At 36.5% G+C, this 27,779-nt stretch overlaps 1 protein-coding gene across 3 annotated transcripts; it reads left to right on the forward strand.

Moving 5' to 3' along the window:
- The first annotated feature begins 22,457 nt into the window (after positions 1 to 22,457).
- LOC108486444 (protein MANNAN SYNTHESIS-RELATED 1-like) lies at positions 22,458 to 26,715 on the forward strand. 3 transcript variants are annotated; one of them, XM_017790500.2, is made up of 7 exons: positions 22,458 to 22,611; positions 22,800 to 22,924; positions 23,717 to 23,867; positions 24,031 to 24,101; positions 24,889 to 24,974; positions 25,124 to 25,703; positions 26,116 to 26,715. In XM_017790500.2, the coding sequence occupies exons 2-7, from the start codon at positions 22,823 to 22,825 to the stop codon at positions 26,392 to 26,394; spliced, it is 1,269 nt and encodes a 422-aa protein (XP_017645989.1). In that variant the 5' UTR covers positions 22,458 to 22,611; positions 22,800 to 22,822; the 3' UTR covers positions 26,395 to 26,715. The 3 variants fall into 3 exon arrangements, with proteins under 3 accessions (XP_017645989.1, XP_017645990.1, XP_017645991.1); XM_017790501.2 differs by having other exon boundaries at positions 22,461 to 22,611; positions 22,715 to 22,924; XM_017790502.2 differs by lacking the exon at positions 22,800 to 22,924 and having other exon boundaries at positions 22,472 to 22,611.
- Positions 26,716 to 27,779: the final 1,064 nt, after the last annotated feature.

Consider the following 27,779-nt stretch of genomic DNA (forward strand, 5'->3'; position numbering starts at 1 on the left):
GAAATGGCTTACTTATCTGTCTTTTTCGACATCTCGAGCCTCAATAGCGACTTTTCTTCTTTCTTTGTTCAATTCTTGACTTTAAGAGCTCGATCAACCAATACTACAAATTCTTTCAACTCCAAAATCCTACAAACACTTTAATGTCCTCATTCAGCCCATCTTCAAATCTTCTACACATAATGGCCTCGGTGGACACACATTCCGGGCATACTTCTTTGAGTCTTACAAATTCGCGTTCATACTCTGCTGCAGACATTTTTCCTTGCTTCAATTCAAGGAACTCCTTCCGTTTTGATCAATAAATCGTGACTTATGTATTTCTTTCTAAATTCTTCCTGGAAGAAATCCCAAGTAACTTTTCTTTTGGCACCACTGCAACCAAAGTCTTCCACCGGTGGTAGGTCAATCTCTCAAAAGTGATACAAAGACACTTTAAGCATTCCTCGTGTACATGAGAGCTCATCAAATACACGGGTAAAATTTTCAAGCCGAATTCCGCTTTCTCAGATCATCATCAACCTTTGCTCTAAACTCTTGACCCCTTGTTTTCGAATCTTGTCAACCGGAGGCTTGTTCATTCTTACCAAATTTATACCTTGAGCAGACTGAGATGAATCGCCCGAGGTATAGGAGGGGTGGAGGAGGTTGAGCATTTGGATTTGCTCGAATAAATTCAATATACCAATTGTTCATCATTTGGAGAAAGGCGTCCGAGCCTCATCTCCTTGTCCTAATGTCTCGTGTCTACTTTCCACAGTAGCGGTCCCTTGTGCGGGAGCCGCAGCATTAGCAAAGATCATCATCGGTAGCAGTTCCTTGAGGATCCATTACTATATTAAAACAAAACACGTTTAGAATAATCAGAGTCACCACACTATCACAATATTTTTATGGCATGTATAGCTAGACTTTTACACACACTTTATTAGTCCGAGAACCGACTAAACCATAGCTCGATACCACTAAATGTAACACCCTTACCCGTTATCGAAATCATAGGAATAGGATACAAGGTATTACCGAACATAACATATACCAAGATAGAAATATGTCATCCCATTTGATAATGCATCGTATAACATATATCTTGAACAATATTAGCCAACTTTTATGGCTTGTACAAAGTAATCGGTCGAAATCTTGTAACTAATATTTTAAACCTAGACAAATATGACACATAACAAAATAATTTTTGCCTACTATACATGCCATAATTCAAAACATTTAGTTCAAATACCCCAAAGTATGATAGTGCGGGTAGATCTTCACGATCCTTGACTCTGAGCAAGCTGGAGAACACTATAAGACAAAAGAGAGAAAGCGAAGTAAGCTTATAGCTTAGTAAGTAGTATGTAAATACTAATTTAAGAATCTAACATGTTTACACAACAATTCAAGTATGTCTACTTTAACTTCACTACTTATTCCACTTCGATTAAGCTTGTCTCGATGTGTCATATTCACTAAATAAATCATAACTCGAGTTACAAAACTCGAAATTCATATCCGTAAAATTTCCCTGAATCTAGACTCATAAAGCTTCTTGCTAAATTTTTTTATAATTTTTGGTTCAGCAGATTAGTACAGTTTATTAGTTAAAGTTTCCCTGTTACACAGCTCGACTGGCCTGACCTCTGTCCACTACGAATTGAATTTCTCTCAGTACATAACTCAAACAACCCTGAAGTCTGTTGTATTTGAAACTAGTCTCAATAAGGAATTTAGGCATGTAAACTATATTTCTTAGTTTGCTTTGTACAATTTTTAATGATTTTCAAAGTGGAAACAGGGATCACGTATTCATCCTGAGCAAGTCAGTTACAATTGTAAATATCTCAAAATATAGAATTCCTTTGCTTGCCTTGCTTCTTTTATATGAAAGTAGACTCATTAAGCTTTAATTTCACATCTCATTCAACCTCTAATTATATTCCTCCTATTTTGGTGATTTTTCAAAATCACGTCACTGCTGCCATCTAAAACAGTTTTAATACTAATTTCACTCTTTCACACATTCTTTATGCTAACCTCATTTTATCGTATATATGTATATGCCACAATTCATTTTCACCACATTTCATTCACTATAAGTGTAGGTCCAAACCACAATGTCACCACAAAACCATCCCGTTGAACAATTCGGATCAATCCTCGATATTTAACGGTTTCAAAGACACAACCCCACCATCATACTTCATTTAGTTCGGCTCTCTTGTACACATGGGGAACACTTAGTACCACTCATGCGACCTAGCCGATTTGTCTCGTAGCTCTCTTGTCTACATGGTGTCCTTCACTTGGAATCACGCATGCGACCTAGCTACATTTATCTTTCACGTAGCTCTCTTGTCTACATGGTGTCCTTCACTTGGAATCACGCATGCGACCTAGCTACATTTATCTTTCACGTAGCTCTCTTGTCTACATGGGATACATCTCGTATCACGCATGTGACCTAGCTACTACTGAGGTGTCTCGTAGCTTTCTTGTACACATGATGTGCACTCAGCATCATACATGTGACCTAGCTACGCTCCTCTATTTCATTCGATCTCCAGAATGTTCAACCGGATCTCTCTCTGTATTTATTTCCATTCTTCCCATAGTCAATTTATATTTTAACATTAGCTAGTATATTTATATAATAGGCTGAAATATAAGAATGTACATGAAATTATTGTAATATTTACATACAACTTACCTTGGTGCAAAATATGAAAATTTTGCAATTTAATCCAAAACTTTTTCCTTCCCCGCTCGAGATCAATTCGCGTCTTTCTTGATTATGGAGCTTGAAAGTTGAAGAATCCCTAGCTATGGAGAGAGTGAAGTTTCGGCAGCAACTAAATGGGGAAGATGACTATTTTGTGTTATTTTTCCCATTTTATTTCATTTAATATCAAAATGACTAAAATACCCTTACTACTAAACTTTCCAAAATTCCTTCCATGTCCTAAATTTGTCCATGAACTTAAAATTGGTAGAATTGCTATTTAAGACCTCCTAATAAATATTTCAAAACAATTTCATACTAAAATTTCTAGTATGCAAATTTTGCAACTTATTCGATTTAGTCCCTACTTTCAATTTAAACACTTTAGGCATAGAATTTCATCACAAAATTTTCACACAATCATGCAATCATATCATAAACCCCAAAATATTTATAAAACAATTATTTCTATCTCGGATTTGTGGTCACGAAACCACTATTCCGATTAGGCCCTAATTCGGGTTGTCACAATTCTCCCCCCTTTAGAGATTTTCGTCCCAGAAAATCTTACCGTAAAGAGGTTTGGGTCTTGTTTCCTCATAGCTTCCTCGGGTTCCCACGTAGCCTCTTCTATCCCATGTCGTGCCACAATACTTTCACTAAGGCTATACTTTTGTTTCTTAACTGTTTAACTTCTCGAGCCAAAATCTTTATTGGTTCCTCCTCATAGGTCATATCCGATCGAATCTCAATTTCGTTGGGAAATCACATGTGAAGGATCGAACGATAACGTCGCAACATTGATACATGAAACACGTTATGAATCTTTTCTAACTCTGCGGTAAGGCCAACCGATATGCCATGGTCCAATTCTCTCAAGTAATCTCGTGACGGCCCAATAAAACGCGGACTCAACTTGCCTTTTCGACTAAATCTCGAATCTTTTCCATGGTGACACCTTCAAGAACACTTTATCACCCACTTGAAATTCAATCTCTTTTCTTTTAAATCGCATATGACTTTTGTCGATCTGAAGCGACTTTCAAGCAATCCGAATTACTTTTATTTTCTCTTGGTTTCTTTAACTAGATCAACTCCGTGAATCTGTTTCTCACTAAGCTCGGTCCAATATAAAGGAGTCCGACACTTACGACCATATAAGGCTTCAGACGGTGCCATTTGTATACTTGATTGATAAGCTGTTATTGTAGGCAAACTCAATCAAAGATAGATATTTCTCCCAACTACCTCCAAATTCTAAAACACAACATCTAAGCATATCTTGAGTACCGGATTACTCTTTCCGTTTGACCATCTGTTTGTGGATGAAATGCGGTACTAAAGTTCAATTTTGTACCCAAAGCTTCTTGTAACTTTTTCCAAAATCTCGAGGTAAATCTTGGATCAGATCGATATTATAGACATAGGTACTCGTGCAACTTCACAATTTCAGCAATATATAATTCGCTAATTTATCAAGTGAGTAATCAGTGCGTCTTGGTATAAAGTGGGTGACTTTGTTAATCTATCAACCACTACCCAAACAAACATCCTTCTTTTTAGGAGTTAAAGGCAAACCGGTTACAAAATCCATGGTAATCTTGTCCCATTTCCACTCGGGCACCATTACCGGTTGAAGTAATCTGAAGGTACTTGATGTTCACTTTTACTTGTTGATGATCAAACACTTAGTTACAAATTCGAAATGTCCTTTTCATACCGCCACCAATCTGACTTCTTTAAATCATTATACATTTTTGTGCTACCGGGGTGAACGATAAAATGACCATTGTGCGCCTCATGTAATATTTTCGAATCAATTTATCATTTTTTCGGCACACATATTTCGTCTCGAAACATCAAGCAGTCATCCGGTCCAACTCGAAAATCGAGTCATAACTCGATTCGCATTGAGTTCTCTTGATCCGCAACTCACTATCATTCTTTTGAGCATCACAAATCAACTGGAGAAATAACGGTTTAGCTCTCATCTCGCTAAAATTGACCCGTCATCGACAATGCTAACCCGTGTTCATGGCTCTCAAAGTGAAAAGAAATTTTCTACTCAAGGCGTCAAGAACTTCATTTGCTTTTCCGGATGATAATCAATCACTAGATCATAATCCTTTAATAATTCAAGCCATCTTATTGTCATAAATTTAGGTCCTTTTGATTCATCAAGTACTTCAAACTTTTGTGATCGGTAAAAATTCGCATTTTTCACCGTATAAATAATGTCGCCAAATCTTCAAGGCAAAAACAACAATGACGGTTCCAAATCATGTGTAGGATAGTTCTTCTCATGCGTTTTAAGCGCCTCGAAGCATAAGCTACTACTTTGCCCTCTTGCATCAACACACATCCAAGGCACATCAATGATGCATCACTATAAATTACGAACTCCTTTCCGACTCAGGCTGTACTAAAATTGGTGCTTCATCAATCGTGCTTTCAACTTTTCAAAACTCGTTGACATTTATCGGTCCATTCAAACTTAACATTCTTACGCAACAATTTAGTCATAGGAGAGGCAATTATCGAAAATCCTTCAACAAAACGCCTATAATACGGCCAAGCCTAAAAGCTTCTAACCTCAGATACATTCTTGGCGGTTTCCAATCAACGATCGCGAAATCTTGCTTGGATCCACCGAATACCATCACCGAGACTATATGCCCCAAAAATCCGACTTCACGAAGCCAGAACTCACTTTTACTAAACTTGGCAAACAGTTTCTTTTCTCTCAAGATCAGTAATGACATCGGGAGATGATGCATCTTCTCGAGCACGTATAGCATAAGCTCTAGCAGTGCTCTAGCTTCGATCTTGCCGTTAAATCTTTCATCACAGTTCTACTACTAGTCCCACCTCCAGTATTTCTCGGTGGTCTACCTCTACTAGCGGTGGTATTCATCTAACACTCGAAATCTTTCTTCTTTAACCTTCTCCGGACGGTCTCTAATAAAATGCTCGCGAGAAACTTTGAAACAAGCTCGCTCGGTCCCCAACACTCACCATAATGTTGCTCGCCACATTCTTTGACACTCGGGCTTTCTAGGTCGCACATTACCCACACTTGCCACCAAGTAGCTTGAGCTTTAGACCCGAATATGCTCTACCACGATCTCTGTGTAAATCCCCAATTGAAACTGTCATTCGAGGGTTTGTCTCTTTGGACCTCTTTGGTTGAGATTGAAATGGCTTACTTATCTGTCTTTTTCGACATCTCGAGCCTCAATAGCGACTTTTCTTCTTTCTTTGTTCAATTCTTGGCTTTAAGAGCTCGATCAACCAATACTACAAATTCTTTCAACTCCAAAATCCTACAAACACTTTAATGTCCTCATTCAGCCCATCTTCAAATCTTCTACACATAATGGCCTCGGTGGACACACATTCACAGGCATACTTGCTGAGTCTTACAAATTCGCGTTCATACTCTGATGAGACATTTTCCTTGCTTCAATTCAAGGAACTCCTTCCGTTTTGATCAATAAATCGTGACTTATGTATTTCTTTCTAAATTCTTCTGGAAGAAATCCCAAGTAACTTTTCTTTTGGCACCACTGCAACCAAAGTCTTCCACCGGTGGTAGGTAGAATCTCTCAAAAGTGATCTGACACACTTTAAGCATTCCTCGGTGTACATGAGAGCTCATCAAATACACGGGTAAAATTTTCAAGCCGAATTCCGCTTTCTCGGGATCATCATCAACCTTTGCTCTAAACTCTTGACCCCTTGTTTTGAATCTTGTCAACCGGAGGCTTGTTCATTCTTACCAAATTTATACCTTGAGCACTCTGGGAATCGCCCGAGGTATAGGAGGGGTGGAGGAGGTTGAGCATTTGGATTTGCTCGAATAAATTCAAGATACCAATTGTTCATCATTTGGAGAAAGGCGTCCCGAGCCTCATCTCCTTGTCCTAATGTCTCAGTCTACTTTCCACAGTAGCGGTCCCTTGTGCGGGGCCGGCGCATTACTAGCAAACATCATCACCGCAGTTCCTTGGGATCCATTACTATATTAAAACAAAACACAGTTTAGAATAATCAGGAGTCACCACACTATCACAATATTTTTATGGCATGTATAGCTAGACTTTTACACACACTTTATTAGTCCGAGAACCGACTAAACCATAGCTCTGATACCACTAAATGTAACACCCCTTACATTCTACTGTCAGGAATAGGATACAAGGTATTACGAACATAACATATACCAAGATAGAAATATGTCATCCCATTTGATAATGCATCGTATAACATATATCTTGAACAATATTAGCCAACTTTTATGGCTTGTACAAAGTAACTGGTCGAGTACTGTAACTAATATTTTAAACCTAGACAAATATGACACATAACAAAATAATTTTTGCCTACTATACATGCCATAATTCAAAACATTTAGTTCAAATACCCCAAAGTATGATAGTGCGGGTAGATCTTCACGATCCTTGACTCTGAGCAAGTGGAGAACACTATAAGACAAAAGAGAGAAAGCGAAGTAAGCTTATAGCTTAGTAAGTAGTATGTAAATACTAATTTAAGAATCTAACATGTTTACACAACAATTCAAGTATGTCTACTTTAACTTCACTACTTATTCCACTTGATTAAGCTGTCTCGATGTGTCATATTCACTAAATAAATCATAACTCGAGTTACAAAACTCGAAATTCATATCCGTAAAATTTCCCTGAATCTAGACTCATAAAGCTTCTTGCTAAATTTTTTTATAATTTTTGGTTCAGCAGATTAGTACAGTTTATTAGTTAAAGTTTCCCTGTTACACAGCTCGACTGGCCTGACCTCTGTCCACTACGAATTGAATTTCTCTCAGTACATAACTCAAACAACCCTGAAGTCTGTTGTATTTGAAACTAGTCTCAATAAGGAATTTAGGCATGTAAACTATATTTCTTAGTTTGCTTTGTACAATTTTTAATGATTTTTCAAAGTGGAAACAGGGGATCACGTATTCATCCTGAGCAAGTCAGTTACAATTGTAAATATCTCAAAATATAGAATTCCTTTGCTTGCCTTGCTTCTTTTATATGAAAGTAGACTCATTAAGCTTTAATTTCACATCTCATTCAACCTCTAATTATATTCCTCCTATTTTTGGTGATTTTTCAAAATCACGTCACTGCTGCCATCTAAAAACAGTTTTAATACTAATTTCACTCTTTCACACATTCTTTATGCTAACCTCATTTTATCGTATATATGTATATGCCACAATTCATTTTCACCACATTTCATTCACTATAAGTGTAGGTCCAAACCACAATGTCACCACAAAACCATCCCGTTGAACAATTCGGATCAATCCTCGATATTTAACGGTTTCAAAGACACAACCCCACCATCATACTTCATTTAGTTCGGCTCTCTTGTACACATGGGGAACACTTAGTACCACTCATGCGACCTAGCCGATTTGTCTCGTAGCTCTCTTGTCTACATGGTGTCCTTCACTTGGAATCACGCATGCGACCTAGCTACATTTATCTTTCACGTAGCTCTCTTGTCTACATGGTGTCCTTCACTTGGAATCACGCATGCGACCTAGCTACATTTATCTTTCACGTAGCTCTCTTGTCTACATGGGATACATCTCGTATCACGCATGTGACCTAGCTACTACAGGGTGTCTCGTAGCTTTCTTGTACACATGATGTGCACTCAGCATCATACATGTGACCTAGCTACGCTCCCTCTATTTCATTCGATCTCTCCGAATGTTCAACCGGGATCTCTCTCTCTGTATTTATTTCCATTCTTCCCATAGTCAATTTATATTTTAACATTAGCTAGTATATTTATATAATAGGCTGAAATATAAGAATGTACATGAAATTATTGTAATATTTACATACAACTTACCTTGGTGCAAAATATGAAAATTTTGCAATTTAATCCAAAACTTTTTCCTTCCCCCGTTCGAGATCAATTCCGCGTCTTTCTTGATTATGGAGCTTGAAAGCTGAAGAATCCCTAGCTATGGAGAGAGTGAAGTTTCGGCAGCAACTAAATGGGGAAGATGACTATTTTGTGTTATTTTTCCCATTTTATTTCATTTAATATCAAAATGACTAAAATACCCTTACTACTAAACTTTCCAAAAATTCCTTCCATGTCCTAAATTTGTCCATGAACTTAAAATTGGTAGAATTGCTATTTAAGACCTCCTAATAAATATTTCAAAACAATTTCATACTAAAAATTTCTAGTATGCAAATTTTGCAACTTATTCGATTTAGTCCCTACTTTCAATTTAAACACTTTAGGCATAGAATTTCATCACAAAATTTTCACACAATCATGCAATCATATCATAAACCCCAAAATATTTATAAAACAATTATTTCTATCTCGGATTTGTGGTCACGAAACCACTATTCCGATTAGGCCCTAATTCGGGTTGTCACAATTCTCCCCCTTTAGAGATTTTCGTCCCAGAAAATCTTACCGTAATAAAGAGGTTTGGGTCTTGTTTCCTCATAGCTTCCTCGGGTTCCCACGTAGCCTCTTCTATCCCATGTCGTGCCACAATACTTTCACTAAGGCTATACTTTTGTTTCTTAACTGTTTAACTTCTCGAGCCAAAATCTTTATTGGTTCCTCCTCATAGGTCATATCCGATCGAATCTCAATTTCGTTGGGAAATCACATGTGAAGGATCGAACGATAACGTCGCAACATTGATACATGAAACACGTTATGAATCTTTTCTAACTTTCTGCCGGTAAGGCCAACCGATATGCCATTGGTCCAATTCTCTCAATAATCTCGTGCGGCCCAATAAAACGCGGACTCAACTTGCCTTTTCGACTAAATCTAGAATCTTTTCCATGGTGACACCTTCAAGAACACTTTATCACCCACTTGAAATTCAATCTCTTTTCTTTTAAATCGCATATGACTTTTGTCGATCTGAAGCGACTTTCAAGCAATCCGAATTACTTTTATTTTCTCTTGGTTTCTTTAACTAGATCAACTCCGTGAATCTGTTTCTCACTAAGCTCGGTCCAATATAAAGGAGTCCGACACTTACGACCATATAAGGCTTCATGCGGTGCCATTTGTATACTTGATTGATAAGCTGTTATTGTAGGCAAACTCAATCAAAGATAGATATTTCTCCCAACTACCTCCAAATTCTAAAACACGACATCTAAGCATATCTTGAGTACGGATTACTCTTTCCGTTTGACCATCTGTTTGTGGATGAAATGCGGTACTAAAGTTCAATTTTGTACCCAAAGCTTCTTGTAACTTTTTCCAAAATCTCGAGGTAAATCTTGGATCATGTCGATATTATAGACATAGGTACTCCGTGCAACTTCACAATTTCAGCAATATATAATTCGGCTAATTTATCAAGTGAGTAATCAGTACGTCTTGGTATAAAGTGGGTGACTTTGTTAATCTATCAACCACTACCCAAACAGCATCCTTCTTTTAGGAGTTAAAGGCAAACCGGTTACAAAATCCATGGTAATCTTGTCCCATTTCCACTCGAGCACCATTACGGTTGAAGTAATCCTGAAGGTACTTGATGTTCACTTTTACTTGTTGACAGATCAAACACTTAGTTACAAATTGAAATGTCCCTTTTCATACCGCCACCAATACTGACTTCTTTAAATCATTATACATTTTTGTGCTACGGGGTGAAGCGATAAACGACCATTGTGCGCCTCATGTAATATTTTACGAATCAATTTATCATTTTTTCGGCACACATATTACGTCTCGAAACATCAAGCAGTCATCCGGTCCAACTCAAAATCGAGTCATAACTCGATTCGCATTGAGTTCTCTTGATCCGCAACTCACTATCATTCTTTTGAGCATCACAAATCAACTGGAGAAATAACGGTTTAGCTCTCATCTCTGCTAAAATTGACCCGTCATCGACAATGCTAACCCGTGTTCATGGCTCTCAAAGTGAAAAGAAATTTTCTACTCAAGGCGTCAAGAACTTCATTTGCTTTTCCGGATGATAATCAATCACTAGATCATAATCCTTTAATAATTCAAGCCATCTTATTTGTCGCAAATTTAGGTCCTTTTGATTCATCAAGTACTTCAAACTTTTGTGATCGGTAAAAATTCGGCATTTTCACCGTATAAATAATGTCGCCAAATCTTCAAGGCAAAAACAACAATGACGGTTCCAAATCATGTGTAGGATAGTTCTTCTCATGCGTTTTAAGCGCCTCGAAGCATAAGCTACTACTTTGCCCTCTTGCATCAACACACATCCAAGGCACATCAATGATGCATCACTATAAATTACGAACTCCTTTCTCGACTCGGGCTGTACTAAAATTGGTGCTTGATCAATCGTGCTTTCAACTTTTCAAAACTCGTTGACATTTATCAGTCCATTCAAACTTAACATTCTTACGCAACAATTTAGTCATAGAGAGGCAATTATCGAAAATCCTTCAACAAAACGCCTATAATACCGGCCAAGCCTAAAAGCTTCTAACCTCAGATACATTCTTGGCGGTTTCCAATCAACGATCGCAGAAATCTTGCTTGGATCCACCGAATACCATCACCGAGACTATATGCCCCAAAATCCGACTTCACGAAGCGAACTCACTTTTACTAAACTTGGCAAGCAGTTTCTTTTCTCTCAAGATCGAGAATGACATCGGAGATGATGCATCTTCTCGAGCACGTATAGCATAAGCTCTAGCAGGTGCTCTAGCCACGATCTTGCCGTTAAATCTTTCATCACAGTTCTACTACTAGTCCCACCTCCGGTATTTCTCGGTGGTCTACCTCTACTAGCGGTGGTATTCATCTAACACTGAAATCTTTCTTCTTTAACCTTCTCCGGACAGTCTCTAATAAAATGCTCGCGAGAACTTTTGAAACAAGCTCGCTCGGTCCCCAACACTCACCATAATGTTGCTCGCCACATTGCGACACTCGGGCTTTCTAGGTCGCACATTACCCACACTTGCCACCAAGTAGCTTGAGCTTTAGACCCGAATATGCTCTACCACGATCTCTGTGTAAATCCCCAATTGAAAGCTGTCATTCGAGGGTTTGTCTCTTTGGACCTCTTTGGTTGAGATTGAAATGGCTTACTTATCTGTCTTTTTCGACATCTCGAGCCTCAATAGCGACTTTTCTTCTTTCTTTGTTCAATTCTTGACTTTAAGAGCTCGATCAACCAATACTACAAATTCTTTCAACTCCAAAATCCTACAAACACTTTAATGTCCTCATTCAGCCCATCTTCAAATCTTCTACACATAATGGCCTCGGTGGACACACATTCACAGGCATACTTGCTGAGTCTTACAAATTCGCGTTCATACTCTGCGAGACATTTTCCTTGCTTCAATTCAAGGAACTCCTTCCGTTTTGATCAATAAATCGTTGACTTATGTATTTCTTTCTAAATTCTTCTGGAAGAAATCCCAAGTAACTTTTTCTTTTGGCACCACTGCAACCAAAGTCTTCCACCGGTGGTAGGTAGAATCTCTCAAAAGTGATCTGACACTTTAAGCATTCCTCGGTGTACATGAGAGCTCATCAAATACACGGGTAAAATTTTCAAGCGAATTCCGCTTTCTCGGGATCATCATCAACCTTTGCTCTAAACTCTTGACCCTTGTTTTCGAATCTTGTCAACCGGAGGCTTGTTCATTCTTACCAAATTTATACCTTGAGCGACTCTGAGAATCGCCCGAGGTATAGGAGGGTGGAGGAGGTTGAGCATTTGGATTTGCTCGAATAAATTCAGTATACCAATTGTTCATCATTTGGAGAAAGGCGTCCGAGCCTCATCTCCTTGTCCTAATGTCTCGGTCTACTTTCCCAGTAGCGGTCCCTTGTGCGGAGCCGGCGCATTACTAAGCAACATCATCGTAGCAGTTCCTTGAGGATCCATTACTATATTAAAACAAAACACAGTTTAGAATAATCGAGTCACCACACTATCACAATATTTTTATGGCATGTATAGCTAGACTTTTACACACACTTTATTAGTCCGAGAACCGACTAAACCATAGCTCGATACCACTAAATGTAACACCCTTACCCGTTCTATCATGGGAATAGGATACAAGGTATTACCGAACATAACATATACCAAGATAGAAATATGTCATCCCATTTGATAATGCATCGTATAACATATATCTTGAACAATATTAGCCAACTTTTATGGCTTGTACAAAGTAACCGGTCGAAATCTTGTAACTAATATTTTAAACCTAGACAAATATGACACATAACAAAATAATTTTGCCTACTATACATGCCATAATTCAAAACATTTAGTTCAAATACCCCAAAGTATGATAGTGCGGGTAGATCTTCACGATCCTTGACTCTGAGCAAGTGGAGAACACTATAAGACAAAAGAGAGAAAGCGAAGTAAGCTTATAGCTTAGTAAGTAGTATGTAAATACTAATTTAAGAATCTAACATGTTTACACAACAATTCAAGTATGTCTACTTTAACTTCACTACTTATTCCACTTGATTAAGTTGTCTCGATGTGTCATATTCACTAAATAAATCATAACTCGAGTTACAAAACTCGAAATTCATATCCGTAAAATTTCCCTGAATCTAGACTCATAAAGCTTCTTGCTAAATTTTTTTTATAATTTTTGGTTCAGCAGATTAGTACAGTTTATTAGTTAAAGTTTCCCCTGTTACACAGCTCGACTGGCCTGACCTCTGTCCACTACGAATTGAATTTCTCTCAGTACATAACTCAAACAACCCTGAAGTCTGTTGTATTTGAAACTAGTCTCAATAAGGAATTTAGGCATGTAAACTATATTTCTTAGTTTGCTTTGTACAATTTTAATGATTTTTCAAAGTGGAAACAGGGATCACGTATTCATCCTGAGCAAGTCAGTTACAATTGTAAATATCTCAAAATATAGAATTCCTTTGCTTGCCTTGCTTCTTTTATATGAAAGTAGACTCATTAAGCTTTAATTTCACATCTCATTCAACCTCTAATTATATTCCTCCTATTTTTGGTGATTTTTCAAAATCACGTCACTGCTGCCATCTAAAAACAGTTTTAATACTAATTTCACTCTTTCACACATTCTTTATGCTAACCTCATTTTATCGTATATATGTATATGCCACAATTCATTTTCACCACATTTCATTCACTATAAGTGTAGGTCCAAACCACAATGTCACCACAAAACCATCCCGTTGAACAATTCGGATCAATCCTCGATATTTAACGGTTTCAGCACACAGCCCCACCATCATACTTCATTTAGTTCGGCTCTCTTGTACACATGGGGAACACTTAGTACCACTCATGCGACCTAGCCGATTTGTCTCGTAGCTCTCTTGTCTACATGGTGTCCTTCACTTGGAATCACGCATGCGACCTAGCTACATTTATCTTTCACGTAGCTCTCTTGTCTACATGGTGTCCTTCACTTGGAATCACGCATGCGACCTAGCTACATTTATCTTTCACGTAGCTCTCTTGTCTACATGGGATACATCTCGTATCACGCATGTGACCTAGCTACTACTGAGGTGTCTCGTAGCTTTCTTGTACACATGATGTGCACTCAGCATCATACATGTGACCTAGCTACGCTCCCTCTATTTCATTCGATCTCTCCGAATGTTCAACCGGGATCTCTCTCTCTGTATTTATTTCCATTCTTCCCATAGTCAATTTATATTTTAACATTAGCTAGTATATTTATATAATAGGCTGAAATATAAGAATGTACATGAAATTATTGTAATATTTACATACAACTTACCTTGGTGCAAAATATGAAAATTTTGCAATTTAATCCAAAACTTTTTCCTTCCCCCGTTCGAGATCAATTCGCGTCTTTCTTGATTATGGAGCTTGAAAGTGAAGAATCCTAGCTATGGAGAGAGTGAAGTTTCGGCAGCAACTAAATGGGAAGATGACTATTTTGTGTTATTTTTCCCATTTTATTTCATTTAATATCAAAATGACTAAAATACCCTTACTACTAAACTTTCCAAAAATTCCTTCCATGTCCTAAATTTGTCCATGAACTTAAAATTGGTAGAATTGCTATTTAAGACCTCCTAATAAATATTTCAAAACAATTTCATACTAAAATTTCTAGTATGCAAATTTTGCAACTTATTCGATTTAGTCCCTACTTTCAATTTAAACACTTTAGGCATAGAATTTCATCACAAAATTTTCACACAATCATGCAATCATATCATAAACCCCAAAATATTTATAAAACAATTATTTCTATCTCGGATTTGTGGTCACGAAACCACTATTCCGATTAGGCCCTAATTCGGGTTGTCACAATTCTCCCCCTTTAGAGATTTTCGTCCCGAAAATCTTACCCATAAAGAGGTTTGAGTCTGTTTCCTCATAGCTTCCTCGGGTTCCCACGTAGCCTCTTCTATCCCATGTACGTGCACAATACTTTCACTAAGGCTATACTTTTGTTTCTTAACTGTTTAACTTCTCGAGCCAAAATCTTTATTGGTTCCTCCTCATAGGTCATATCCGATCGAATCTCAATTTCATTGGGAAATCACATGTGAAGGATCGAACGATAACGTCGCAACATTGATACATGAAACACGTTATGAATCTTTTCTAACTCTGCCGGTAAGGCCAACCGATATGCCATGGTCCAATTCTCTCAATAATCTAAATGCGGCCCAATAAAACGCGGACTCAACTTGCCTTTTCGACTAAATCTCGAATCTTTTTCCATGGTGACACCTTCAAGAACACTTTATCACCCACTTGAAATTCAATCTCTTTTCTTTTTAAATCGCATATGACTTTTGTCGATCTGAAGCGACTTTCAAGCAATCCGAATTACTTTTATTTTCTCTTGGTTTCTTTAACTAGATCAACTCCGTGAATCTGTTTCTCACTAAGCTCGGTCCAATATAAAGGAGTCCGACACTTACGACCATATAAGGCTTCAGATGCGGTGCCATTTGTATACTTGATTGATAAGCTGTTATTGTAGGCAAACTCAATCAAAGATAGATATTTCTCCCAACTACCTCCAAATTCTAAAACACAACATCTAAGCATATCTTGAGTACCGGATTACTCTTTCCGTTTGACCATCTGTTTGTGGATGAAATGCGGTACTAAAGTTCAATTTTGTACCCAAAGCTTCTTGTAACTTTTTCCAAAATCTCGAGGTAAATCTTGGATCGTATCGATATTATAGACATAGGTACTCCGTGCAACTTCACAATTTCAGCAATATATAATTGGCTAATTTATCAAGTGAGTAATCAGTGCGTCTTGGTATAAAGTGGGTGACTTTGTTAATCTATCAACCACTACCCAAACAGCATCCTTCTTTTTAGGAGTTAAAGGCAAACCGGTTACAAAATCCATGGTAATCTTGTCCCATTTCCACTCGTGCACCATTACCGGTTGAAGTAATCTCGAAGGTACTTGATGTTCAACTTTTACTTGTTGATGATCAAACACTTAGTTACAAATTGAAATGTCCCTTTTCATACCGCCACCAATCTGACTTCTTTAAATCATTATACATTTTGTGCTACCGGGGTGAAGCGATAAACAGACCATTGTGCGCCTCATGTAATATTTTCGAATCAATTTATCATTTTTTCTAACACATATTACGTCTCGAAACATCAAGCAGTCATCCGGTCCAACTCGAAAATCTGAGTCATAACTCGATTCGCATTGAGTTCTCTTGATCCGCAACTCACTATCATTCTTTTGAGCATCACAAATCAACTCGGAGAAATAACGGTTTAGCTCTCATCTCGCTAAAATTGACCCGTCATCGACAATGCTAACCCGTGTTCATGGCTCTCAAAGTGAAAAGAAATTTTCTACTCAAGGCGTCAAGAACTACATTTGCTTTTCCGGATGATAATCAATCACTAGATCATAATCCTTTAATAATTCAAGCCATCTTATTGTCGCAAATTTAGGTCCTTTTGATTCATCAAGTACTTCAAACTTTTGTGATCGGTAAAAATTCGCATTTTTCACCGTATAAATAATGTCGCCAAATCTTCAAGGCAAAAACAACAATGCCGCCCAAATCATGTGTAGGATAGTTCTTCTCATGCGTTTTAAGCGCCTCGAAGCATAAGCTACTACTTTGCCCTCTTGCATCAACACACATCCAAGGCACATCAATGATGCATCACTATAAATTACGAACTCCTTTTTCGACTCGGTTTGTACTAAAATTGGTGCTTGATCAATCGTGCTTTCAACTTTTCAAAACTCGTTGACATTTATCAGTCCATTCAAACTTAACATTCTTCGCAACAATTTAGTCATAGGAGAGGCAATTATCGAAAATCCTTCAACAAAACGCCTATAATACCGGCCAAGCCTAAAAGCTTCTAACCTCAGATACATTCTTGGCGGTTTCCAATCAACGATCGCGAAATCTTGCTTGGATCCACCGAATACCATCACCTGAGACTATATGCCCCAAAAATCCGACTTCACGAAGCCAGAACTCACTTTTACTAAACTTGGCAAACAGTTTCTTTTCTCTCAAGATCAGTAATGACATCGGGAGATGATGCATCTTCTCGAGCACGTATAGCATAAGCTCTAGCAGGTGCTCTAGCTTCTGATCTTGCCGTTAAATCTTTCATCACAGTTCTACTACTAGTCCCACCTCCAGTATTTCTCGGTGGTCTACCTCTACTAGCGGTGGTATTCATCTAACACTCAAATCTTTCTTCTTTAACCTTCTCCGGACGGTCTCTAATAAAATGCTCATGAGAACCACTTTGAAACAAGCTCGCTCGGTCCCCAACACTCACCATAATGTTGCTCGCCACATTCTTCGACACTCGGGCTTTCTAGGTCGCACATTACCCACACTTGCCACCAAGTAGCTTGAGCTTTAGACCCGAATATGCTCTACCACGATCTCTGTGTAAATCCCCAATTGAAAGCTGTCATTCGAGGGTTTGTCTCTTTGGACCTCTTTGGTTGAGATTGAAATGGCTTACTTATCTGTCTTTTTCGACATCTCGAGCCTCAATAGCGACTTTTCTTCTTTCTTTGTTCAATTCTTGACTTTAAGAGCTCGATCAACCAATACTACAAATTCTTTCAACTCCAAAATCCTACAAACACTTTAATGTCCTCATTCAGCCCATCTTCAAATCTTCTACACATAATGGCCTCGGTGGACACACATTCTCAGGCATACTTCTTGAGTCTTACAAATTCGCGTTCATACTCTGCGAGACATTTTCCTTGCTTCAATTCAAGGAACTCCTTCCGTTTTGATCAATAAATCGCCGACTTATGTATTTCTTTCTAAATTCTTCTGGAAGAAATCCCAAGTAACTTTTCTTTTGGCACCACTGCAACCAAAGTCTTCCACCAGTGGTAGGCCGAATCTCTCAAAAGTGATACAGCACACTTTAAGCATTCCTCAGGTGTACATGAGAGCTCATCAAATACACGGGTAAAATTTTCAAGCCAGAATTCCGCTTTCTCAGGATCATCATCAACCTTTGCTCTAAACTCTTCGGCCCCTTGTTTTCGAATCTTGTCAACCGGAGGCTTGTTCATTCTTACCAAATTTATACCTTGAGCTGACTCTGAGAATCGTCGAGGTATAGGAGGGGGTGGAGGAGGTTGAGCATTTGGATTTGCTCGAATAAATTCAGTATACCAATTGTTCATCATTTGGAGAAAGGCGTCCCGAGCCTCATCTCCTTGTCCTAATGTCTCAGGTCTACTTTCCACAGGCGCGGTCCCTTGTGCGGGAGCCGGCGCATTACTAGCAGCATCATCAGCCGCAGTTCCTTCAGGATCCATTACTATATTAAAACAAAACACGTTTAGAATAATCGAGTCACCACACTATCACAATATTTTTATGGCATGTATAGCTAGACTTTTACACACACTTTATTAGTCCGAGAACCGACTAAACCATAGCTCGATACCACTAAATGTAACACCTTACCCGATTCTGTCGTAGGAATAGGATACAAGGTATTACGAACATAACATATACCAAGATAGAAATATGTCATCCCATTTGATAATGCATCGTATAACATATATCTTGAACAATATTAGCCAACTTTTATGGCTTGTACAAAGTAATCGGTCGAAATCTTGTAACTAATATTTTAAACCTAGACAAATATGACACATAACAAAATAATTTTTGCCTACTATACATGCCATAATTCAAAACATTTAGTTCAAATACCCCAAAGTATGATAGTGCGGGTAGATCTTCACGATCCTTGACTCTGAGCAAAGTGGAGAACACTATAAGACAAAGAGAGAAAAGCGAAGTAAGCTTATAGCTTAGTAAGTAGTATGTAAATACTAATTTAAGAATCTAACATGTTTACACAACAATTCAAGTATGTCTACTTTAACTTCACTACTTATTCCACTTGATTAAGCTGTCTCGATGTGTCATATTCACTAAATAAATCATAACTCGAGTTACAAAACTCGAAATTCATATCCGTAAAATTTCCTGAATCTAGACTCATAAAGCTTCTTGCTAAATTTTTTTATAATTTTGGTTCAGCAGATTAGTACAGTTTATTAGTTAAAGTTTCCCTGTTACACAGCTCGACTGGCCTGACCTCTGTCCACTACGAATTGAATTTCTCTCAGTACATAACTCAAACAACCCTGAAGTCTGTTGTATTTGAAACTAGTCTCAATAAGGAATTTAGGCATGTAAACTATATTTCTTAGTTTGCTTTGTACAATTTTTAATGATTTTTCAAAGTGGAAACAGGGGATCACGTATTCATCCTGAGCAAGTCAGTTACAATTGTAAATATCTCAAAATATAGAATTCCTTTGCTTGCCTTGCTTCTTTTATATGAAAGTAGACTCATTAAGCTTTAATTTCACATCTCATTCAACCTCTAATTATATTCCTCCTATTTTTGGTGATTTTTCAAAATCACGTCACTGCTGCCATCTAAAAACAGTTTTAATACTAATTTCACTCTTTCACACATTCTTTATGCTAACCTCATTTTATCGTATATATGTATATGCCACAATTCATTTTCACCACATTTCATTCACTATAAGTGTAGGTCCAAACCACAATGTCACCACAAAACCATCCCGTTGAACAATTCGGATCAATCCTCGATATTTAACGGTTTCAAAGACACAACCCCACCATCATACTTCATTTAGTTCGGCTCTCTTGTACACATGGGGAACACTTAGTACCACTCATGCGACCTAGCCGATTTGTCTCGTAGCTCTCTTGTCTACATGGTGTCCTTCACTTGGAATCACGCATGCGACCTAGCTACATTTATCTTTCACGTAGCTCTCTTGTCTACATGGTGTCCTTCACTTGGAATCACGCATGCGACCTAGCTACATTTATCTTTCACGTAGCTCTCTTGTCTACATGGGATACATCTCGTATCACGCATGTGACCTAGCTACTACAGGGTGTCTCGTAGCTTTCTTGTACACATGATGTGCACTCAGCATCATACATGTGACCTAGCTACGCTCCCTCTATTTCATTCGATCTCTCCGAATGTTCAACCGGGATCTCTCTCTGTATTTATTTCCATTCTTCCCATAGTCAATTTATATTTTAACATCAGCTAGTATATTTATATAATAGGCTGAAATATAAGAATGTACATGAAATTATTGTAATATTTACATACAACTTACCTTGGTGCAAAATATGAAAATTTTGCAATTTAATCCAAAACTTTTTCCTTCCCCAGTTCGAGATCAATTCGCGTCTTTCTTGATTATGGAGCTTGAAAGTTGAAGAATCCCTAGCTATGGAGAGAGTGAAGTTTGGCAGCAACTAAATGGGAAGATGACTATTTTGTGTTATTTTTCCCATTTTATTTCATTTAATATCAAAATGACTAAAATACCCTTACTACTAAACTTTCCAAAATTCCTTCCATGTCCTAAATTTGTCCATGAACTTAAAATTGGTAGAATTGCTATTTAAGACCTCCTAATAAATATTTCAAAACAATTTCATACTAAAAATTTCTAGTATGCAAATTTTGCAACTTATTCGATTTAGTCCCTACTTTCAATTTAAACACTTTAGGCATAGAATTTCATCACAAAATTTTCACACAATCATGCAATCATATCATAAACCCCAAAATATTTATAAAACAATTATTTCTATCTCGGATTTGTGGTCACGAAACCACTATTCCGATTAGGCCCTAATTCGGGTTGTCACAGCATGATTGTTTCTATTGTAAGATAAATGATCCGATTTATACTGTAAGTAACCCTAATCTAGTAACGGAGATGGTTAGGGGTGTTACATTAGGGTTTTATCCTAAGTTCCAATAGTAAGTTTTCTCTAAACTTTGTTTTGTGATTATGTTAAATATATGTTTCTATGAACAGTTAAAGAGGTAGTGTAAGCCCATCACATCTATTGGCCTAAAATTGAGCCTTGAGACTTGCATAAATTTGGTTCAAGTATTGGTTCAATCGATTTTTTAGTTCAATTCAACCAATCCATATCGATTGGTGGGTCAATCAATTTTTTGCCTCTCTTTGGATTGGTTCCCCATCCAACTGGTTAGACTAGTTGGTTCGGTTTAAACAACATTAATAAAAAGGTAGTCTAAAATAAAAATAAAAATGCTAATGTGCTAAAAAAAGCCCTTAAACTATTATACGTTGTTTAAACAAGTCCTTATGCTATTTTTGTAGTTAAATAAGCTCATAACCTATAATATTTAACTATGAAAGCTCTTGATTTTAATATTAAAGTACAAATATTTTGAATCTTTAAACTATTTTGCGTTTTATGGTGATCTGAATTTGATTAGAAGAGTTTATTAAATAAAATAATAATTTTTAAAGGAAGCGAATATTTTATAATATCTTGAAAGTGTTTATATACATAACACATTTAATTATTTTTTGAAAATTTTCATTCTTGTTTTAAATTTCATGTTGATGTGAAAAGTATATAGAATTTTATTGCATTAACAAGAAATTAAGAAAAGAGCCTAAAATTTAAAATATTTTACTTTAATATTAAAATCAAGGGCTTTTATGCATAAAAATAATAATATAAAGATTTATTTAACTATAAAAATACTTGGTTAAATTTTGCTATTAGTCCATATAATTTGCGAAAGTTGTGGAATTAGTCATTGTACTTTTATTTGATCAATTTTTGTTCTTATACTTTTTGAATTGGCTAGTTTTAGTCTCTATACTTGTCGAATTTTAAAATCTTAGTCCTAACCCAAATAGTGACAATTAAATCCGTTAGTTTAAATTTAGAAACTAGTCTTGTATTATGCATTCAATTGTATATTTAGTCAATATTCTTTAATTTAATCATTCAAAGACCTTATACTTTTCGAATATTAAAATTTTAATCTTGACACAAAAGACAACTGCTAATCCATTAACATAATTCTTAGTGAGTAATATGTGAAAATAACAAGTTCACACAACAATAAACATATAATAATATGCTTGTAGCATCAAATTTTGAAAATAATAAAACCTAACTTAATGAATTTAACAATTATCGTTTAGTGAGAACTAAAATTTTAAATTTTAAAAATATAGAAATTAAAATTGATTAAATAAAATATAAAAACTAAAATTGATTAAATAAAATATAAAAACTATCTATAAGTTTCACAAAATACAATGCTTAATAGCAGAATTTAACCAAAATAGTTGAAAGGCCTGTTTAAATAAAAGCGGAGTAGTTTATGGGTTTTTTTAGTAGTATATTAGGTAATAAGAAATCAAAGCAAAGGGGTAGGGTACACATGGCGTAGGAAAACAGGCATCGTTTTCACTTTCAGTGCAAAGTGTCGGTGGTGTAAGGACCCCAAAAATGGTACTACTACTGCGCACCTATTATCATATTTACTTCATTTCATTTTCTCTCGTTGATCTAAACTCGCTGTTTCATCTTCTTGTTAATCATGCCTCTTCTTTAGGTTTAAACTTATTCTTGGGCGACCCTGGTTTTTATTTTTTGAGTTTTGAATTTCCTTTTTTTGGGGGGCTTCGCTTTTATTACAGAATTTTGAAAGAGAAAAGAAGAAATGGGGATTGATTTGAGGCAAGTAGTGGCCGGTATTCTCACTCTCACCATGTTTGTGATGCTTGGTCAAATGATCAAAAGAGACCATTTTGATTCTCTCCAAGTAATTCCCCCTTCCTTTGCTTTCTTCTTTGATCTAACTCTCAAGTTTTTCATGGGATTTTTATACTAAATCCAGTCCCCAATTTCACTTCACTTATCATAGCTTTGTGTTTTATTTGGTGAATCTCTGATTATGTGATAAAACCTCGAGCAAGTTGCTTCACTTTCCACATTATCTGTAATAATCACATCTTAGCTCGTTAAGATTCACTTGACATCCTATCTGCTGCATCTTTAAGAAAATAACAATATATTCTGACCATGATCTTCGAAAGTGGTGTAGTTGTTTGGTTCTTTGTGTATAAGATTATTTGGGAGCCTTTTTTTTTTTCTCAAAACTAATTGCTAATTCATGAAGAAGAAGAAGAAGAAGAAAATATGGGCTAACTTGAAACGTCCTTTTTGTTTTTAAACAATTAAAGCTATTTTATTTTCCAGGGGAAGTATCTGGAAAATTAGACTGAACAAGGTATAGAAAACAACCCATTTAAAGTTAAATTTGGTTTAGAAGAGTAATTTCAGGATTCAAGCATAGATGAGTGAAGGATTCTGCTTCTTTCAGATTTATAATTTCAGTCCTAGGCCTTATTTCAACGTCTCAAGCCTTTATGACCAACTAGAAGAAATTGTAGATGTTTTATTTTTGTTATTGTAAATTCTATTGATGCCAGTCTTATTTACTTATAGTGATTAAATAAATGTTTGCAAGTTTTTGCTTGATTTCTTTTCAATTCCGTGTAAAGCTTTGGTGTATTTACTCTAAATTTGATTATTTTCTCTCCTTGTTACGTAGGATAAACTTCCTGGAGAAGCTCAGGATGTTCAAGTTGATAATGCCAATGTTATTGAGAAGGATGGCCTTGTAAAGCCTTCGAAGGGGAGCAAAGGGCCTTGGATGAAGGACAGTCAAGAGCTAAAACCGTGTTGGAGCAGGACCACTTTTGGTTTGTTAACTTCACTTAACTCCCTGAAAAATGATCATTTGGTTTAGAAATTTTTCTTTACATGTATCATTATTCCGATGTCTACATTGTCACTGTGTATTGACGGTAAAAAATGTAATTAAATGTTTCTCTTTAATTGATGGAGCTTTGACTTGGCTTACAGATGGAATAGAGCAGTCAAGAGGGTATGTTACTTTCTCATTGACTAATGGTCCAGAATACCATGTCTCTCAGGTATACATGGTATCTGTTTTAGTTATAAAGTTATCAAAATAAGATAGCTTTGCTGTTGCCTTTTCTTTATCTTTGTTCTCTCACAAAGAAGGAAGAACCTAAGTTTAATGTGTTTGAAAGTCCCTAATCCATTTCATTGTCTGAAATTTCACCTTTTACTATTTACCTGAAAATAACAGATAGATCAAACTGTTGTCTTGGTAAACTTAATACTTTTAAAAGGAGTAAATGAATGTTATTATTGGTACGATTTCCAATTTCCCATTACTTCTTGAGATGTTCTCTATGATAAACGAGCTTGTTATCTACTGTGTGTAAGAAAGAACTTTAGCCAAGTTGTCTTCCCAATATGAAATCAGGAATTTAGGAATCTAGAGGATAGCACCTCAAGGAGGTGTTTTTTGAATCTTCATTCTTGAATTACCCGTGTCCAACACATTTTGGACACTGATATATGCATATATATGATCCTTCAAAGATCCTCTAAATGTATACAAAATACTTAGAAAAAATTGAACACACATTTCGGGCACATGTATGCTAGATTCACGCGTCAGTCCAAGTAGCATAATTTGTATTGATATATGCTGCTTATTTTTCTGAAAATTCTTGTTTGCTCTGTACCTTGATTAGATATGGAATCTTAAATATTAGGTAGATTTTTCTACAAAGAATTTAATGGCACAATGTACTAGCAGTTTATGAACGGTAATCTATTGAAAACCATTTGCTTGTTTTCCATCTAATCTATTATTCATTCCATGGTGATTGGTGAGTGCCTCTTCAGATGGCTGATGCCGTAGTAGTAGCAAGGTACCTAGAGGCAGCACTTGTACTTCCAGATATTAGAGGAAGCAGACCTGGTGACGAAAGGTTAGTGCTGTATTAATTTTGAAGATACTGTATTCTCTCCTCTCCTTCCCCATAGTAAATCTTTTATCTTGTTATTTCAATGAAGAACAAGTTTGAGTTAATCTAAGCACAAAATCTTAAATGGTTCTATGATGATTGAAAATCTTCAGAAACTTTGAAGATATTTATGATGTTGAGAAGTTCATGAAAAGCCTCAATGGGGTTGTCAAAGTAGTGAAAGAACTACCCAATGAAATATCAATTCGGGATCTTGCTGCTGTGAAGGTTCCCAATAGGGTCACCGAAGATCACATTGTGGAAAATGTACAACCAATTTTTAAATCAAAGGGAAACATAAGGCTTGCTACCTACTTCCCTACTGTAAATATGAGAAAAACTACACAAAAGAGTTGTGTTGATTCAGTCTCATGTTTGGGAATGTTTGGAACTTTAGAGTTGCAAGCAGAGGTCAGTGAAGTTGTTGATTCAATGATTGAACGGCTTAGAACTTTGAGTCGCAAATCTGATGGCCTGTTTATAGCAGTGGACTTGAGGGTTGATGTATTGGAGAATAAGAATTGTCATGGTAGTGGTACTAATGTAGCAAAAAGTTGTTATAATGCACAGGAGATTGCTTTGTTTTTGAGGAAGGTAGGATTTGATACCGATACCACTATATACCTGACTCAATCAAAGTGGGACAACAGCCTTAGTGTCCTCAAGGATATCTTCCCTAAAACATACACAAAGGTGAGTAAATTCTTCTTTCCTAGTAATGATTTTCTGGATTTAAATTTTTTATGTGTTTCTTGAACCATTATGTGCAATGCTTGATTTTGACAATCAACCGGCACGGGGTTATTCAGTGGTTGACTATGGGCTAATACGTAGATCTGTCTTATGTGCAATATCCCTGAAAAGCAATTATAAACTCAAGTAATACTGGTGGGGGGTCTTGCTTGAAAGGGATTCCCTGTCACCTAAAATTTGACTATCCAATTTGAACTCCAAAATTTTCTTCCCAAAAAACCCTATGCATGATACATTAGTCTGCAAATTTGGTACAATTTTTAATGCTTGTTAATAACCAACGCTTACTAGCTGCTCATTGTTGAAACTTGCTATGCCTATAAATCTGAACTTGTGCTCGGAACTATTGTAGGAAAACATTATGCCAGAGGAGAAGAAGGGGAAGTTTCTTGAATTTGAAGGTTCAGAACTGGAGAAGGTTATAGATTTCTACATATGTTCCAAGAGTGATGTTTTTGTCCCAGCCTTATCTGGCCTGTTTTATGCCAATGTAGTTGGAAAAAGAATAGCTTTAGGAAAGCCTCAAATCCTCGTTCCAGCCGATATACCTGGTACATCCGCAGCAGTCATGAACTACCTCGCTCCTTATGTTGCCAAGAAGAACCACTTGGCTTATTCATGCTTTTGCTAGCCTTCTTTCAAGGAAATCCTTCATAAATGGTTATGGGGCCTTCCCATTTACCTCAAGTCATTGAGTCCTTTTGGGTGACTGGATGGACTGCTCAACTTTGGTGTTTATACTTCATCTGGGTGTGAAGTTCTCTAGTAAAAATTATCTGTTTGAGATGATTTTTTTTCTTTAATATGTTCAGTAGAGCAGATATGTTACGGGGTTCAAGTCGTCATGTGATGCCGAACTTCATTTCTATCATTTCTTCATTGTTTTATGGATGCACATTGATTCTATAAATTTTGCAAGTGTTAATTATAAAAAAGAACAGTTAATTTAAAACTTATGTTATCATTTTTTAAAAATAAAAATTACTCTTAATTTAGTTTCGTATTGTATCATTTCAAGTTGATCATTTGGAGTTCTGATTAATTTGGGTTTGGTTGGGTCGGTTTTGGTTAAATCAAGTGTGGGTTGATCAGATTTCTCCAGTTCGAATCAAAATTAATAAATCATTAATAACAACTTTATTGTTTTTCAATTTAATAGAAGTGATACAAAGCTTGTGTGCGGTGTTAACTCTTAAGGAGTCTAATTTTGTATTTTTTATTGAAACTTTAATGCATTTTGCTTAAAAGAATTACTAGCTGCGTTGAATTTTGATACCGGGGTTGGTCATAGCGTGGTCTTGCTATGCTTTTGAATTCAATTGATAATGGTACTGTGATTGGTAATTCTAATAACCACATTGATATGTCTAATGAGGGTGCAAATGGTTCTAAATGGAGGTTAATTGGGGTGTATGGCTATCCTAAGTCTAGGGGATTTTTGGAGGTCTCTTTCAACTATACATGGTTTGTCGTGGGTGAGTATAGGTGACTAGAAACCAACATTTTGTTAATAATAAATGGGGAGGAGTTATTTATCCTTCATGGTTGGAAGGATTTTGACAATGCATTGATGACTATAATCTATTAGAAATACCTCTTTTGGGCCACTACTACACATGGGAAATGGGTAGAGGTTCAGAGTTTGTCGTCACATGGAAATGGATAAAGGTTCAAAGTTTTTCGTCATGGACAGGCTTGATAGAGCATTCATTAATAAGAAGTGCTCTCTACTCTTTCCTTATCATAATTGTATAATTTGGTGGGTGCTAGATGATGAGTCAAAACTGAAATATGAAAACATAAGGGAATGGAAGAAATGGTGCATTTTGAGTCCAAATTAACGAAACGGTGCACAACAACTTTCAATGAAAACAAGGTGTTTTTACTCTTTATATATATATATAGAGAGAGAGAGAGAGAGTTGTATCTTGGCTGGAAGGTTATGCAATCAATCATCACGATTTCTATCAAGTCTCTTTCTCTCTTCTCTTCCTCAATTTTCTCGCTTCTTCTTCT

The sequence above is a fragment of the Gossypium arboreum genome, chromosome 6 (genome assembly GCF_025698485.1).
Source record: "Gossypium arboreum isolate Shixiya-1 chromosome 6, ASM2569848v2, whole genome shotgun sequence".
NCBI lineage: Eukaryota > Viridiplantae > Streptophyta > Magnoliopsida > Malvales > Malvaceae > Gossypium > Gossypium arboreum.